Raw genomic sequence first — 12917 nt, 5'->3', positions numbered from 1 at the left:
GCAGTGCTTAATTTGTAAAGCAATAAGTGCCAGGGCACTCATCAGGAGGCCATCGCAACTCACACTAGCCATTATCACTGCTAGTGTAGCCAATGACAGCACCAACACAAGTACTAACAATCACGCTCCTACAAGTTTGACAATTTAGACTCTTCCACGCCCCAAAGCTACCAGAATAGCTGCTATGCAAGGTATTAGTCATTTGTAATGTATTTTGAATTAATAAACAACTGTTGTTGGCTCATCACTAAATCACACAACCAGCGCCACCATGTGGCAGACAGTCATAAGTGAAACCACCAGCACAAATTAAGCACTGCTTTGTGGTAAACACTCCTTCATTAGTAGCACTTCTCAGCAGGCCCTCTAAACATGTAGTGGAACGGACATGGCTGGGTCTGGCAGACTCTTCGGTCAGCTCTACATCCAGGGCCTGATTAAGAGTTGGCCCTGTCTTATGCCACAATTATTGCATATTCAAAGTTTTCTGGGGAATAACATGCAGATTTTAGTGCTTAGTGTACCAGTATCCTTGTGTCCTAATAAATACCCAACTTTTCTCCTTGTTCAGCTCCGGCAGGTTTGAACTGCCGAATTTTAACAAATGGTGCGATCTTTATCACACCTGATAAACACTAAGCCTGGCCATAGCAATACGCTACGCTCGCGAAGTTTGCGCTACTTCGCACTACGCGAATTGCACGTAGCACAGTGCAAACACGCGTAGCGTGGCATAGTGCAGTGGTCATTTTTTGCTTGCTCGTGGTCCTCAACGTCAAGTTGGCGACCGCGAGCAAGCAAAATGACATCCCGGCGAGACTTTTTCCTCGTTCGCGGTCAGCAACATCAAGTTGCCGATCGCAAGCGTGGAAAATAAACCTCCCGGCGAGCTTCTCAACGTGGGGAGGTCAGGTTTCTCATTGCGAGTGGTCACGTATGCTCGCGACCGCTCGCGATGAGAAACTACCAGTCCGCGTTGAGAAAGCTGCCGCTCGAGTAGAAATCTACTCGAGCAGCAGAAAATGACCGCTTGCACTGTGCAAGATGCAGTTTGAACTGATTGCACAGTGCAGACAAGCATCCGGCACTGTGCAATCAGTGCGAACAGCATCTTGCATAATGCACTACGCAGTTTGCGAAGCTACGCGTAGCTCGCGTAGTACGAAGTGAATTTTGCGTAGCTAAACGTAGCGCTACTTCGCAAACTACGCCCAGGGTTATAAACACCGGGTGCAATAAATAGCACGCATCATATTTGTGATCCGAGCACAAGCACCTCGCAATACAACCAGCCCCTTGTAATTAGGCCTTTGTGCTCTTTGGCTAATTGTGATCCCCCATTCCTCAACTTTAGCAGCAGACCCAGGACATGATTCTGAATTTGTTAGATTAAAGGTGTTATTTATGCACCAATAAAATCAGAATCCCTGGGGTTCGGAATTTATCAGGTGCAATAAATGACATCTACTCTGTGTTTTGGGGGAATAACAAGCAGATTTTGATACTTACTGGACTAAAAACGTCATGTCGACGTAAATTCTTACTGTTTTCCTCATTTGAACTTGTGAATTATAAAAACACGCCATGTGATATTTTTCAAGATATAGGATACTGCATGCATTTGTGCTTGCTGGGGACAATATTTCAATGTAATTTCAGTGAAATTAATATTAAAAACCGATCCACCATACAATAAAACAGTCCCACAAAGAGCCGTAAAACAGCCCACCCACTGGCCTGTCAGAGCAGCCCTCAGGCACTACCAGATTGCCATAATGTTCAGCCCTGTATTTACACAGACAGGGACTTTGTAGGTATATGAAAGGAAGGTTCCAGGCCAAGCAGGAGCAAAAGAGCTCCCCTCTATCTTGACACTTTAGCAGGCATGGAATAGGAGGGCTTTTAACTTCTGGAATTCTCCCTGTTAGGACCTCTGAGAGGGGACTGGCCACAGGGGTTTACTTTTAATACTGGGGAAAGAGAGGGAGGTGGAGTTTCAAGATTGGAGAGTCCCATTTGGTGTGGACTTAAGAGTATTGTTTTGAGGGTGAAAGGTCCTTCAAACCCCTCTGGTGGATGGACAGAATCTTCAATTGCTGTGTAAAAACACACTGGTTTCAAAGGTGATTATTACGGCCTGGCTGTCAGTAGCATAAAGAAATATACATGGATAACAGTGACTGAGGGGGATGTTTTGCACCAGGAGGTTCTGAATGACATCAAATAGACAGAGTGAAGTTCGAGCTGTCTATGATGCCACTCAGAACCCTGAGATGAAAAGCATCCCCATTATTCACTTTTTGCTCCAACTCATCAACTTTCTTTCAACTGCTATGCAATGTCAGAGAAGTGAGAGGGGAGCCGTACATACATGGCCTTTCCCTCCTGGCCTCCTACCACCAACATCCTCTGTGCCTTCCTTTCCGCTCTCAAATCTGTGCTCTCTGCTCCCCATGGGAGCAGAGGACCAACGCCACACTGATAGCTTCTCTGAGAGTCTTGTCAGCAACCTGGATTTTCTTTAGGATGTGGTCACAGCTTTTGTTACCCTTATGTCAGGGTTCTCCAAGGTCAGTCCTGAAGGGCCGGATCCATTCCAGATTTTTAAGATAACTGTATATATATCAATGGGGATATACTAAAAATCTGGCATAGATCCGGCACTCCGTGACTGACTTTGGAGAACCCTGCCATACGTGAATCACACTCGAGGGAAGACTGGAACGCCTGGCCACAGTTTCTGTATAGTATTGGGAAGATCTTTATTTGCGGCATTTCCTGTAAGAAAGGACATCAGCTACATCTGGTCCATTCCAGAGTCTTGTAGCCAGGATTCCAGGCCTTCAAAAAGGGGCCAGGGATCAACACTATAAAAGCTGATGAGAAGCTCCACGGAACAAGAACTTCCAGATAACAGATGCCATCCATAGCCAAGATAGTGGAAAGAGAACACTCTCAAATAATTCAAGAGGTGGATTGTTGATCACCCATTAGATGAATGGGTGTGGTGGTGTTTTTGTATGCATTATGGCCCTTTCTGTGGGAAATACAGTAAATGTTGTTCCCTCTAACCTGGCTGCACACTTGGACCAAATGACTGATGTCCCAACTAGTCAAGGCAAGCCCCCACCCAATACTTCTCAATGGTCATGCCCAGACCAGTTACGTGGCATGAACTCAAATGGTCTTGGAGGAGAGAAGAACAGCTAAAAAAACTGTGCTTGGACTGACATCTTCAGTATGTGTTATGCACAGCCCAAACAGGCCAGATCCATAAAACACCTCCACTACAGGTTCCAGATAAAAGATTGTCGCAGAGAGCATAGGGGTCGATTACGATGCCAGGCGGACAAAGTCCGCTCGCCATCGCATTGGCAAAAGGAACCGCCCGCAATAGGTGCGGCGGTCCCGCAATACCAATTACGATGCGCCCGCCACACTGGCAGGCGCATGCCATATTTTTACATTGCAGCGGGCGGTGCTGCAAGCAGCACCCGCCGCAATGTAAAAATACATGTTGTGCATTTGAATGTACAACATGACAGACACCCTGCGGTGCCTGCCACCTTGTACATGCAGATGCAGGGGGTACCATAGGTACCCCCCACGTGCAGATCCCCCCAGGGGGCCGCAATGGGCCCCCGAAGGCATTCTCCGCCTGTCTTTTTGGAGCGGGATCTCTACCGAAAAAGACAGGCATCGTAATGTCCTCGGCGGTGCCTGCATGGTACCACTGTCATTGCCCCATTGTACCGTGTCCCGCAAGGTGGTCGGAAAAGGACTGCCTTGCGGGACCATGGCGGACGGTCTTTCCGTCCGCCGCGGTACCATTCCCATTTCCACCGCCATCCTAATTTGGCGGTGGGAATATTCAGGTTGATGGCAGGCAGATCGCCACCACCGGGCCGGCGGTGGCGATCCGTCCGCCATCGTAATCAGACCCAATAGTCTTCATCTGTGCATCGGTATACAGAGCATCAGATCTGCAATTAGCCTGACTAAACGCACTCCCAATTATGACACATAAGGTAGTAAACAGACTTGAATAACAAGTTGCCCAGGATGATACTGTTTGGTTAAGGGAGACGATGAGATTTTGAAACTAGAGATGTGGGCCCAGATTCTGAAAACATCACGGAATGCAACACAGCAGCCAAAAATGCTGCGCTTTGTTGCATGTCAGGGAGGGAGCAGGAGAGTGCCATTTCTACAGAGATATGGCTCTATCCTCCCCTCCTCCTAGCTCGGGTGCAGCTTTTAGCTGCAGTGCGCCACACACACACCTTAGCACCATATTGCTAGGGTGTGTGCCTGAATCTGCCATAGGTTTTGTCCGGGAAGGCTACCATTCCTGTACAAAATACTATGGCTAGACAAGTTTAAAACGTATTCCTACTTTGCATGTGTGCTGTACAGTGCAGCATACATGCAAAGTCGGAAAAGCAAGGAGAAATGAAACCATTTCTCATTGTAACGCCAGCTTTACAGCGGCATTCATTTTTGGAGCTAAACCGTGTCTACTAATGTTAGTAGATAGGTTAGCGTCAAAAAAGCATGGGTTGTTGCATGGGAACGCCCATGTAACACCCATATAACACCCCTTTGATGGAAAGAAATGCAAAGCAACGCTTTGCGCTGCTTCGCGATACTTTTCCATACAAACCAACGCAAATTCCAATTTGCGCTGGCATGTTAATACCTACTAATAATAAGCAAATAATTAGTTAACCCCTTCGACGCTTATGACGGAACGGTTCCGTCATGCACGTCGGTTGGGCTGTGCTTATGACGGAACCGTTCCGTCATGGCCCCGCCCGCGCTCAGAACCTTCAGCACTGCGCGGAAATCCGCGCAGCGCTGAAGGGGTTAACCCGACACTAAACCATTGCGACTCTTGGCCGTGGTTCTAAAGTCAGCTTCTTAGCCATGATACAGCTGCTAGCTCCACCATTCAGTGCTCCATATGAAGCAGCCCCTTACCTCAGGAGCTGCAAGGAATGAGATGTCCACATCTCTACCTGTTCACGGCTTGTTTCAGAAGAGTGTCATAGGATGTGTAGGAGAGTAGGATCTGCTTCTTATAGCTACCCCCACTTTTTGCTGATGTTTCACTGTTTTTCGACTTAGTCTGACTGGGATCCTGCTAATCAGGACCCCAGTCTTTCTGCTTTATCTCTAAATTGATTGCATGTACTCTAGGTACACTCCAGATTGGATTCTGGGGTACCCTTATAAGTCCCTAGTATATGGTATACTATATATCCAGGGCATAGGTACCTCAAAGCCCTCTCAGGGGCTGCAGCATGTATTATGCCACCCCTGGGAGACCATTCAAAATGACACCACAGGTCTGCTACAGCAGCCTGTGTGTAGGTTCACTATATCTATCCATATCACTGCACATATAAACCTATCAGTCACCCCTATGGCAGGCCTTATCAATCCTGAAGGCAGGGTGCTGGGTTTTATGTGAGAGGGTGCCCATACATGAGCAGAGCCCCTCTGCAGCCTTCGGAACCTCTATTCCGGGGTTGTTTTTGAGGCAGCCATACCATATATACTTAAGTGCATTATAACCTCGCGGTAAATGCTAACTTTAAAACGGCTGCATGGAAAAATGTTGTGTTTAGTGTCAAACACCTTGGAATCATACCTCCACACCAGTAACTGGTGTGGAAGGTATGATTCCACCCTACTAGAGGGAGAAATATGACAGCACTGGTACACCCGGCGCCCGCTTTGCAAGCTCTGGCATCACAAAATGGATGCTGCCAGCCACAGACACGGGTCTGCCCTCCTGCTGCTGGTCGAAACTCCGGCAGGGGAGGCCTGGACAATCGTTTTCCTGTCACAGGGAGGTGTGACCACCTCCCAGACAGGCTTTAGTTTATTGAGGCTGGGTGGGTGCACTCTTAGAGTGCTTTGAAGTCTGTACTGGGGGCACATTTGGTGTCCCTGTGCATAGTCCAGCTCAAACCGGTTGCAGGGGCTACCAGCCCATGCTCTTGCACGAAACTGGACAAAGGAAATGGGTGTAGCCACCCCTCTGTCCCGACCCTCCGATAGGTGGGTCCCCAGAGTTTGTCCAACCCCTTCATTGGTTATAAAGTAGGAACCCCTGGCTACAGGACTTTAGATTCAGCTGGACGAAACTCTGTTACAGAATCCCAGAACTTCACCTATCTACACAACCTTGGATGACAGAAGAATCTCCCTTGGAGTAAAGGAGTTACTCCCCTGCAAGGCAGGCACCAAAGACGCATCTGTCCGGTTTGCAACTACGCAGCTCCTGAAAAACTCTGAAGATTTTGCAACACGGGAGGTGGGTTTCCAAGCTTTCCCCAGGCCGATCCGTGCTCTCTGCAAACCTGAAATCCAAAGCCCATGTGGGAACCGTGCAACCCGAACCCCTGGACACTGTGCACATTTGCAGCAGCATATGCTTTTTGCCGAACCCTGAGGCTGTGCTTTGGGCTACTTGTAATCCAGACCCCGAGCAGTGATTCCACCGAAGATTACTGGCCTACACTCCACGAGTGTCTCTTGGGCTGGTATTGAGTGATTCCTCTCGAGGTCCCTTCACGATCCCTTGTCGGGTGACTTGTGGGTCTCTGAGAAGGGTACTTTAACTTTCAGTGGGCTTACCTGGTTGCTTCAGACGTGCCCTGACTCTCCATCGCTTGCAGAGTCCACAGGACCTTGCTTGTCCACACCAAAGCCTTTTTACTCTCACTGCGTGGATTGCCGTGCCAAGGCTTGTTGGTCTCCAATCCAGACACCGACCCCCCAGCTCTCTAAGGACTGTGGTAGTCGTCAACGTCTCCTGGTACCCGTGGTAGTGTAGTCAAGCTTCACCTCATCGCACCTGAAACACCCGACATCAGTGGGCATTCGTCTATAGTGCCGGTCACGGGCAAGTGACCCAGACTCTGTCCCCTCTGCTTTCAGGTTCGTCTCATCTTCGATCCAGGCTTGGATCACACCGGATACTTTTCCTTTCCACGGCAGCAGCACTTTGCAGCAACTTGCTATTGGAAACAGCGAAGATTCCCGACACCATTTGACACGTATGCACCCGGCCTCCCTGGGTTAGGTAACATGAGTACTCTGGTGCTCACATGGGTGCTGGCCTTAGAACCTTCTAAGTCTAAAAGGGTTTGCTCCAAGTCCTCTTCTAAGTGTCCTTAATTTTTAAAATTCCAACTGCGACTTTCCCATAGGATTGTACGGAGCTCGCAGCTGTGTTCTCACACTGCACACGTCACCTGTGGTTCCCCTGTGTCACTACCGTGGGTGGTTCCTTGGGGTCCCAGTGATTCTACGTGCTCTAGGCGCTGTGTCTAGTCAAGTCGTGGTTCTTATACCACTTTCTAAATATATGGTTTGGTATCACCCTGGGGCCCATTGTATATTGTGCTATTTACTGTCGCTTTAGAACTGTAATATTGTGTGCCTTGCTCTCTAATCTCATAAAGAGGTTAGTAGAGAGTGTTTAGTAATAAATACATATATTTTATATATATACCTTGTGTGATTCTTCTTTCATTTGGTCATTCAGGAGGTTATAATCTGGTAAACCAAGCTGCTTTACATTCCTTCAAGACTTAGCCTGAAGGCTGCTCTCCATAGCTACCACTAGGATTGCTTTCAATAAAGGTTGTCTTTAACCTAATCATCAATAAGGGTTGTTTGGACTGGTACAAGGTGCCCACTATAACTAGTGGACAGTATATACCAGGCCAACTTCTCACAGGGTGGTGCCACGTTGCCCCTCAAGGAGTTCATATGGGACAAGCAGCCGGCTCCTTTGTTATTACATTTTAAAGTATTGGGCACGCATGCAAAAATGTGCATCGAATGACTTTCAAACACAAAGTGTACCTTGAACTTTGGTAACTGCACTTCTTAGCAGACCACTCAACATGCACGTGATGCTGCCCAAACAAAAAAGGTTCATAACCATGAGAAAAAGCCAATGCAAACAAAGCCACCAGCCACCCTGCACTGACCTCTCACAGGATGATGGGTGGTCCCTGGAGGGGCAGCCTCCGTGGATGACGAGGCTCTGCCTGCAGACAGGCACCGGCATATCTGTCATGTCCATCCCCACCATCGACTTCTTGTCAGGGATCAGGTGACAGAGGTCGTATCCTTCACTCACTGAAAGAAAGAGAAGAGGGCCAGCACAGGGCCAGGAATGCCGTCAGAGCTGGAGGATTAGCACAAAACCCCACCGCAAATAACAACTCATGCAATCAAATATTTACCGAACACGTGGGGCCACAGAACAGAAATGAGGAAAGTGTATGCTTTTAAGTGCCTAATGATATTTTTTCGTAGTGTAAACATGTGTCTATATAGCACTTTCTACTCAGAAAGTCAAAAGGCGTTTAAGTGGTGCCTTTGGATGGTCTGCGTGCTGATAACGCGAGCTGTGCATGTGATTGCTGAGCTGCTATTAGCAAAAAAAGCAATTCTTCATGAATCTGCTGATTTAATACATTCATTTATTAAGAACTGTACCTACATTTGGCACTTGTAACAACATTATAATGGGTTTTACATAGCGCTTCATAAGGCATTTATGCTGTGTCTAAGCGCTGTAAATAGCAGTGGTACATTTTTTGTACTGTAATTAACCGTTTAACTATTTCTTTTTCCCAATAATGAGACTCTGTTCATCGACCTCAAGGCTGAGCCACTCTTGCAAGGTTTTGACATCATGACCTCCAGACCATTGCTTGTATCTCAACAGCGACCGTCTAAGCGAACCACCCTGCAGGGCATTTTAATTACTAGTTTTCAAAGACCTTGACAATGCATCTGCGAATTAAAAATAACATTTAAACAAGCATTGGCATAGCCAATAGGTCTCGCCTTTGGGACCTTATAAGTGTTTAGCCATGCAACAGTTGCATAACTAAACACTTATAAGGTCCCAAAAGCGAGACCTATTGGCTATGCCAAGCGGCCGTGCGGCCGTGAAAGTGATCGCGATCAAACATCAAAGCGGCCGCTAAAGTGAAAGTAATCGCGGTAAAGAAGCACGGCGCGCGCGCCCGCGCACATGCACTGTAGCTCTAGGCTGGCCTGGTAGCACTTTTAGGAGCCCTCTCAAAAAGTCTCGCCAGACAAGCGCATGCGCTGGGTCAGGCGAGACCTAAAAACAGAGGGGCATATTATCAAGCAGGGCGTTAAAATTATCGCCGCTTTAGCAGCAGAAAACTGCCACTAAAACGGCGATAATGGGCTTGATAATATGCCATTGAGAATTCCCATAGAAGACCATGTTGACACCAGATCATGGGCTTCTATGGGAATTCTCTGCGGCATATTATCATGCCCATTATCGCCGCTTTAGCGGCAGTTTTCTGCTGCTAAATCGGCGATAATTTTAACGCCGTTTCTTGATAATATGCCCCAGAGAAATTTCCCAGACACAAACTAACAAGGTCAAAATAGTTCTTGAATGCAAACACCCCTTGGCCATAGGTAAGTTTCGTAATAAACACTGATGCAAATGTAGGGGCATATTATCAAGAAACGGCGTTAAAATTATCGCCGCTTTAGCGGCAGGAAACTGCCGCTAAAACGGCGATAATGGGCTTGATAATATGCCCTTGAGAATTCCCATAGAAGCCCATGTTCTGGTGTTAACATGGGCTTCTATTGGAATTCTCTGCGGCATATTATCAAGCCCATTATCGCCGCTTTAGCGGCAGTATTCTGCCGCTAAAGCGGCGATAATTTTAACGCTGTGCTTGATAATATGCCCCTAAATCATTCGAAAATCAACATTAAACCAGGATTGGCAAAGGCAATAGGTCTTGATTTTGCAAAAAGCAAAATGCTTTTGCCTGGTGGTGCGAAGTATTGGTTACAAAAAAGGAAGAAGGCACAAAAGAGCGACTGCTACTTGAGATCACTTCACTCTGCTGGTGCGCACCTACGTGATGACATGCATGCGCATGTGTTACAGCGTATGTAAAGCGTCCGCAGAATAATGAGGGCGTCATATGCTTAGCTTTTTTATTTACAAACCAAGAAGGTGGACGCCACTTGGATCTGTCCAGGAAAACAGTGTAAAACATTTTTAGCACAAAAACACCAAAAAAAAGAAAGGACAGCTGAGGTGGGAGGGCAACAAGGAGCGGTTTGGAAGAGAGACAAGCATTTGCAATGCAATAGGTCTTGCATTCACGCAAGTTTAAGCTATTGGCATTGCCAATGACACTGCCTTTTATTTATGTTTTAAAAACCAAAACATAAATAAAAGGCATTGTCATTTACAATGCCAATAGGTCAAACTCTCGTAAATGCGAGACCTATTGCACTGCAAATGCTTGTTCACTATTGCATGGCTGAAAGCTACATACAGCTACATTCTTTATACCTGATGTCCACTGTAATAGCGCCGAGTACGAGAGGTGTCCGTGGAAAGAGCTGCGCGGCAATGGGAGGCAGCCTCTGCCTTAACTGTGTGGTTACAGTGGGCTGAGAGCCCCCACCTACCCATAGCCGCGAGATGAAATTGTCTCAGGACCAGGAGCCTCTAACCGGTGAGAAATATTCGCGGGGGAGGGCTTGCTCGGAGCCACACGCAAGCGCGCCCCACCCTGTGCATCATGCCCTATTGTTGTGGAATCGACATGGAGTGGGGTTGTGAGGCATTTCGGCTGCCCTGAAAAGACCGGGATCGTAGTGTGTACACGAAATAAAAGTCTAACAAAAGCAGGACGCTATTCTTGAAGCGTTACGCTTGGCAAACATAAATATATACATATTTATTTTGTTAAATCAACCCGCATTACCTTCATTTTAAGAAGAAGGCGTGCTGGTGCCATTACTGATGTGCCCTCGGTGTAAGTAATAAAACAATGTTAACATAGGCATTACGTCGTGCATGCTTCTGCAGCTAAACAAAGAACCCATTAATTAAGTAAACAGTCCTCACCAACTGGTAATAGAAGCTGCTGAGTCCCAACACAAGTAAAAGGTCCAGTCCTCATTGGAGGTAACAAATGCAGACAGGGCGGTACCAAGGAGGTACTAATAAGCCTATTTAAGAATCGAAGGACAATGACACAAGCCAATGACAAATATGGGCGGAGAGTGGTGGGCTTCCATTGCATACTCCAATACAGCATGCCTCACAGAGCGAGCAGCGCATGCACGCTGCTGCTAGGCTCAACCTAAAAAAATAGTAGACTAGGGAGAAAACAACATGCATCAGGAACGCAGAGAAGAACACAGAGCGCAGGGTAGAGGGGAAGCACACGATAAAACAAGCACGAGCAGCACTACAGGGAAAGAGAAACTCGGGTGGGGGGGCAGCAGACAATGGTGAGAAATCTACGAGAGACATGGAGAAATGGAGAAGCACACAAGTGAGTGAGTAATACAGGACACAGGGTGGGAACTAAGTACCTGACAAGCAGAAAGCAGCACTTGTGTGAGAGTGTAGCACACGTGGGAGAGAGTAACACAAATCGCAGGGGTGCAGGAATTTTCTTGGGGAGTACGCGAGGGAGCGAGCTGGAAAACACATGCACTCTCATGAAGTGCGAAACCAAAAAGAAAAAAAAGTTCCTTAAAAGTGAGCATTCATTTCCCTCATATTAAAACAAGCATTACCTGCAGCAATCTTAAATCCATTCATTCATACATATCTTGCAAAACCCTTCAACAGTATGTTTTTACAAGTTCATAACAGTCTCAGTTTGCAAACATGGGACACTTTTTTAGCTATCTAATTTTTAATGGGGGGGGGGTCACTTTTATTTAGATGCCCGGGACTATTTTTTGTCCGAATCCAAACCTTGTCAGAAGAGGTCATTATCAGTATTCACTGACATTCCAAGTCGCTGCCTGAAAACCCATGTGCACTGCTTTGCAGTCTTAGGCTGTACCATGAGCAGATGTGCTGGCTCAGTGCAGAGCAGTGTCACTTTTTATACTTTTTCAATGTCTACATTTCACACATACACCTCGGAGTTAATGTATGAACTACAGACCGCACGCGTGGAAACAGTCAGCAGTAACTACCTGCCTTTGTTTGCGAGCTGTGCTGTCTGCAGTCCACGCCTTCATTTGGAGAAATTCCAAGTTATAAGTAAAGTGCTTTCCGCACTGCAATGCATTGAAACAGGCAGTCAGCACTGCGTTGAGTCAGAGCAACTGTGCCATGATATGCAGTAGCCGCTACTCCCAGTGCGATGTGGTAGGGCAGCAGCGTGGTGGAAAGACAAAAATAGGAACACAAAAACATAAAACATCACTATCCTGATCTAATGCTGCATCCACCACCTTGCTCCATTCCTGATCCTCGACTGGGGCACACTGCACATGCTCCTAGATGCCAATCCCAACGCTGCTCTCATGCTGGGAATTCTATTATCCAGCATGAGAGAAGTGCTGGCATTAGTCTGAGTGGCCTGGTTTGCTGCTCAGAGAGGGCCTAGAAGCCAGAGTCTTCTGAACCCAGCTGTGCAAAACAGCTAGGGTGGAGAAATGTTAAGTGCGCATGTCAGTGTGGCCGTCCTAAGACAGCCAGCCAAACTGACATGCGCACTTAGCAGAGCTCATCACTCCTCTCCCCTGAAGCCCAGGATGGCGGCCCGCCCCATCATGCGATTCCGCTGACTCAGTGAGAAATACAATTATAATAAAATGATTTAATTATTTTATTTTTCACTGTTGCATCTGCTGGGTAGCAGCAGTTGGGCAATGCTCCTCCGCTATAGCAGAGGAGCCGCCCCAGATGATGTGTCCCCTGACTTCTTAAGTATGCCTTTGGCGTCTGCTACTTTTGTAGCCGGTTGTTTGTACCTGGTATGAATTGCTGTTTATTAGCATGCTGCAGGCTCATGTTTCCAATGTCTTCTTTAAAAAAATGCATTGGTTCATTATTGGGCTTA

General features: G+C 47.1%; 1 protein-coding gene across 1 annotated transcript in view; it reads right to left on the bottom strand.

Moving 5' to 3' along the window:
- The window catches only part of GLIS1 (GLIS family zinc finger 1), a 1425682-nt gene that overhangs the window by 982538 nt on the left and 430227 nt on the right, over nt 1-12917 (bottom strand). Inside the window, exon 2 of the mRNA XM_085602586.1 lies at nt 8010-8160. Coding sequence (XP_085458712.1) covers nt 8010-8160 — 151 coding nt within the window. The remainder of the gene's footprint in view (nt 1-8009; nt 8161-12917) is intronic.

This window comes from Triturus cristatus, chromosome 4_2, assembly GCF_964204655.1.
Source record: "Triturus cristatus chromosome 4_2, aTriCri1.1, whole genome shotgun sequence".
Classification (NCBI taxonomy): domain Eukaryota; kingdom Metazoa; phylum Chordata; class Amphibia; order Caudata; family Salamandridae; genus Triturus; species Triturus cristatus.
Note: the sequence above shows the minus strand (reverse complement) of the source record. Positions and strands in the feature narration are given on the sequence as shown.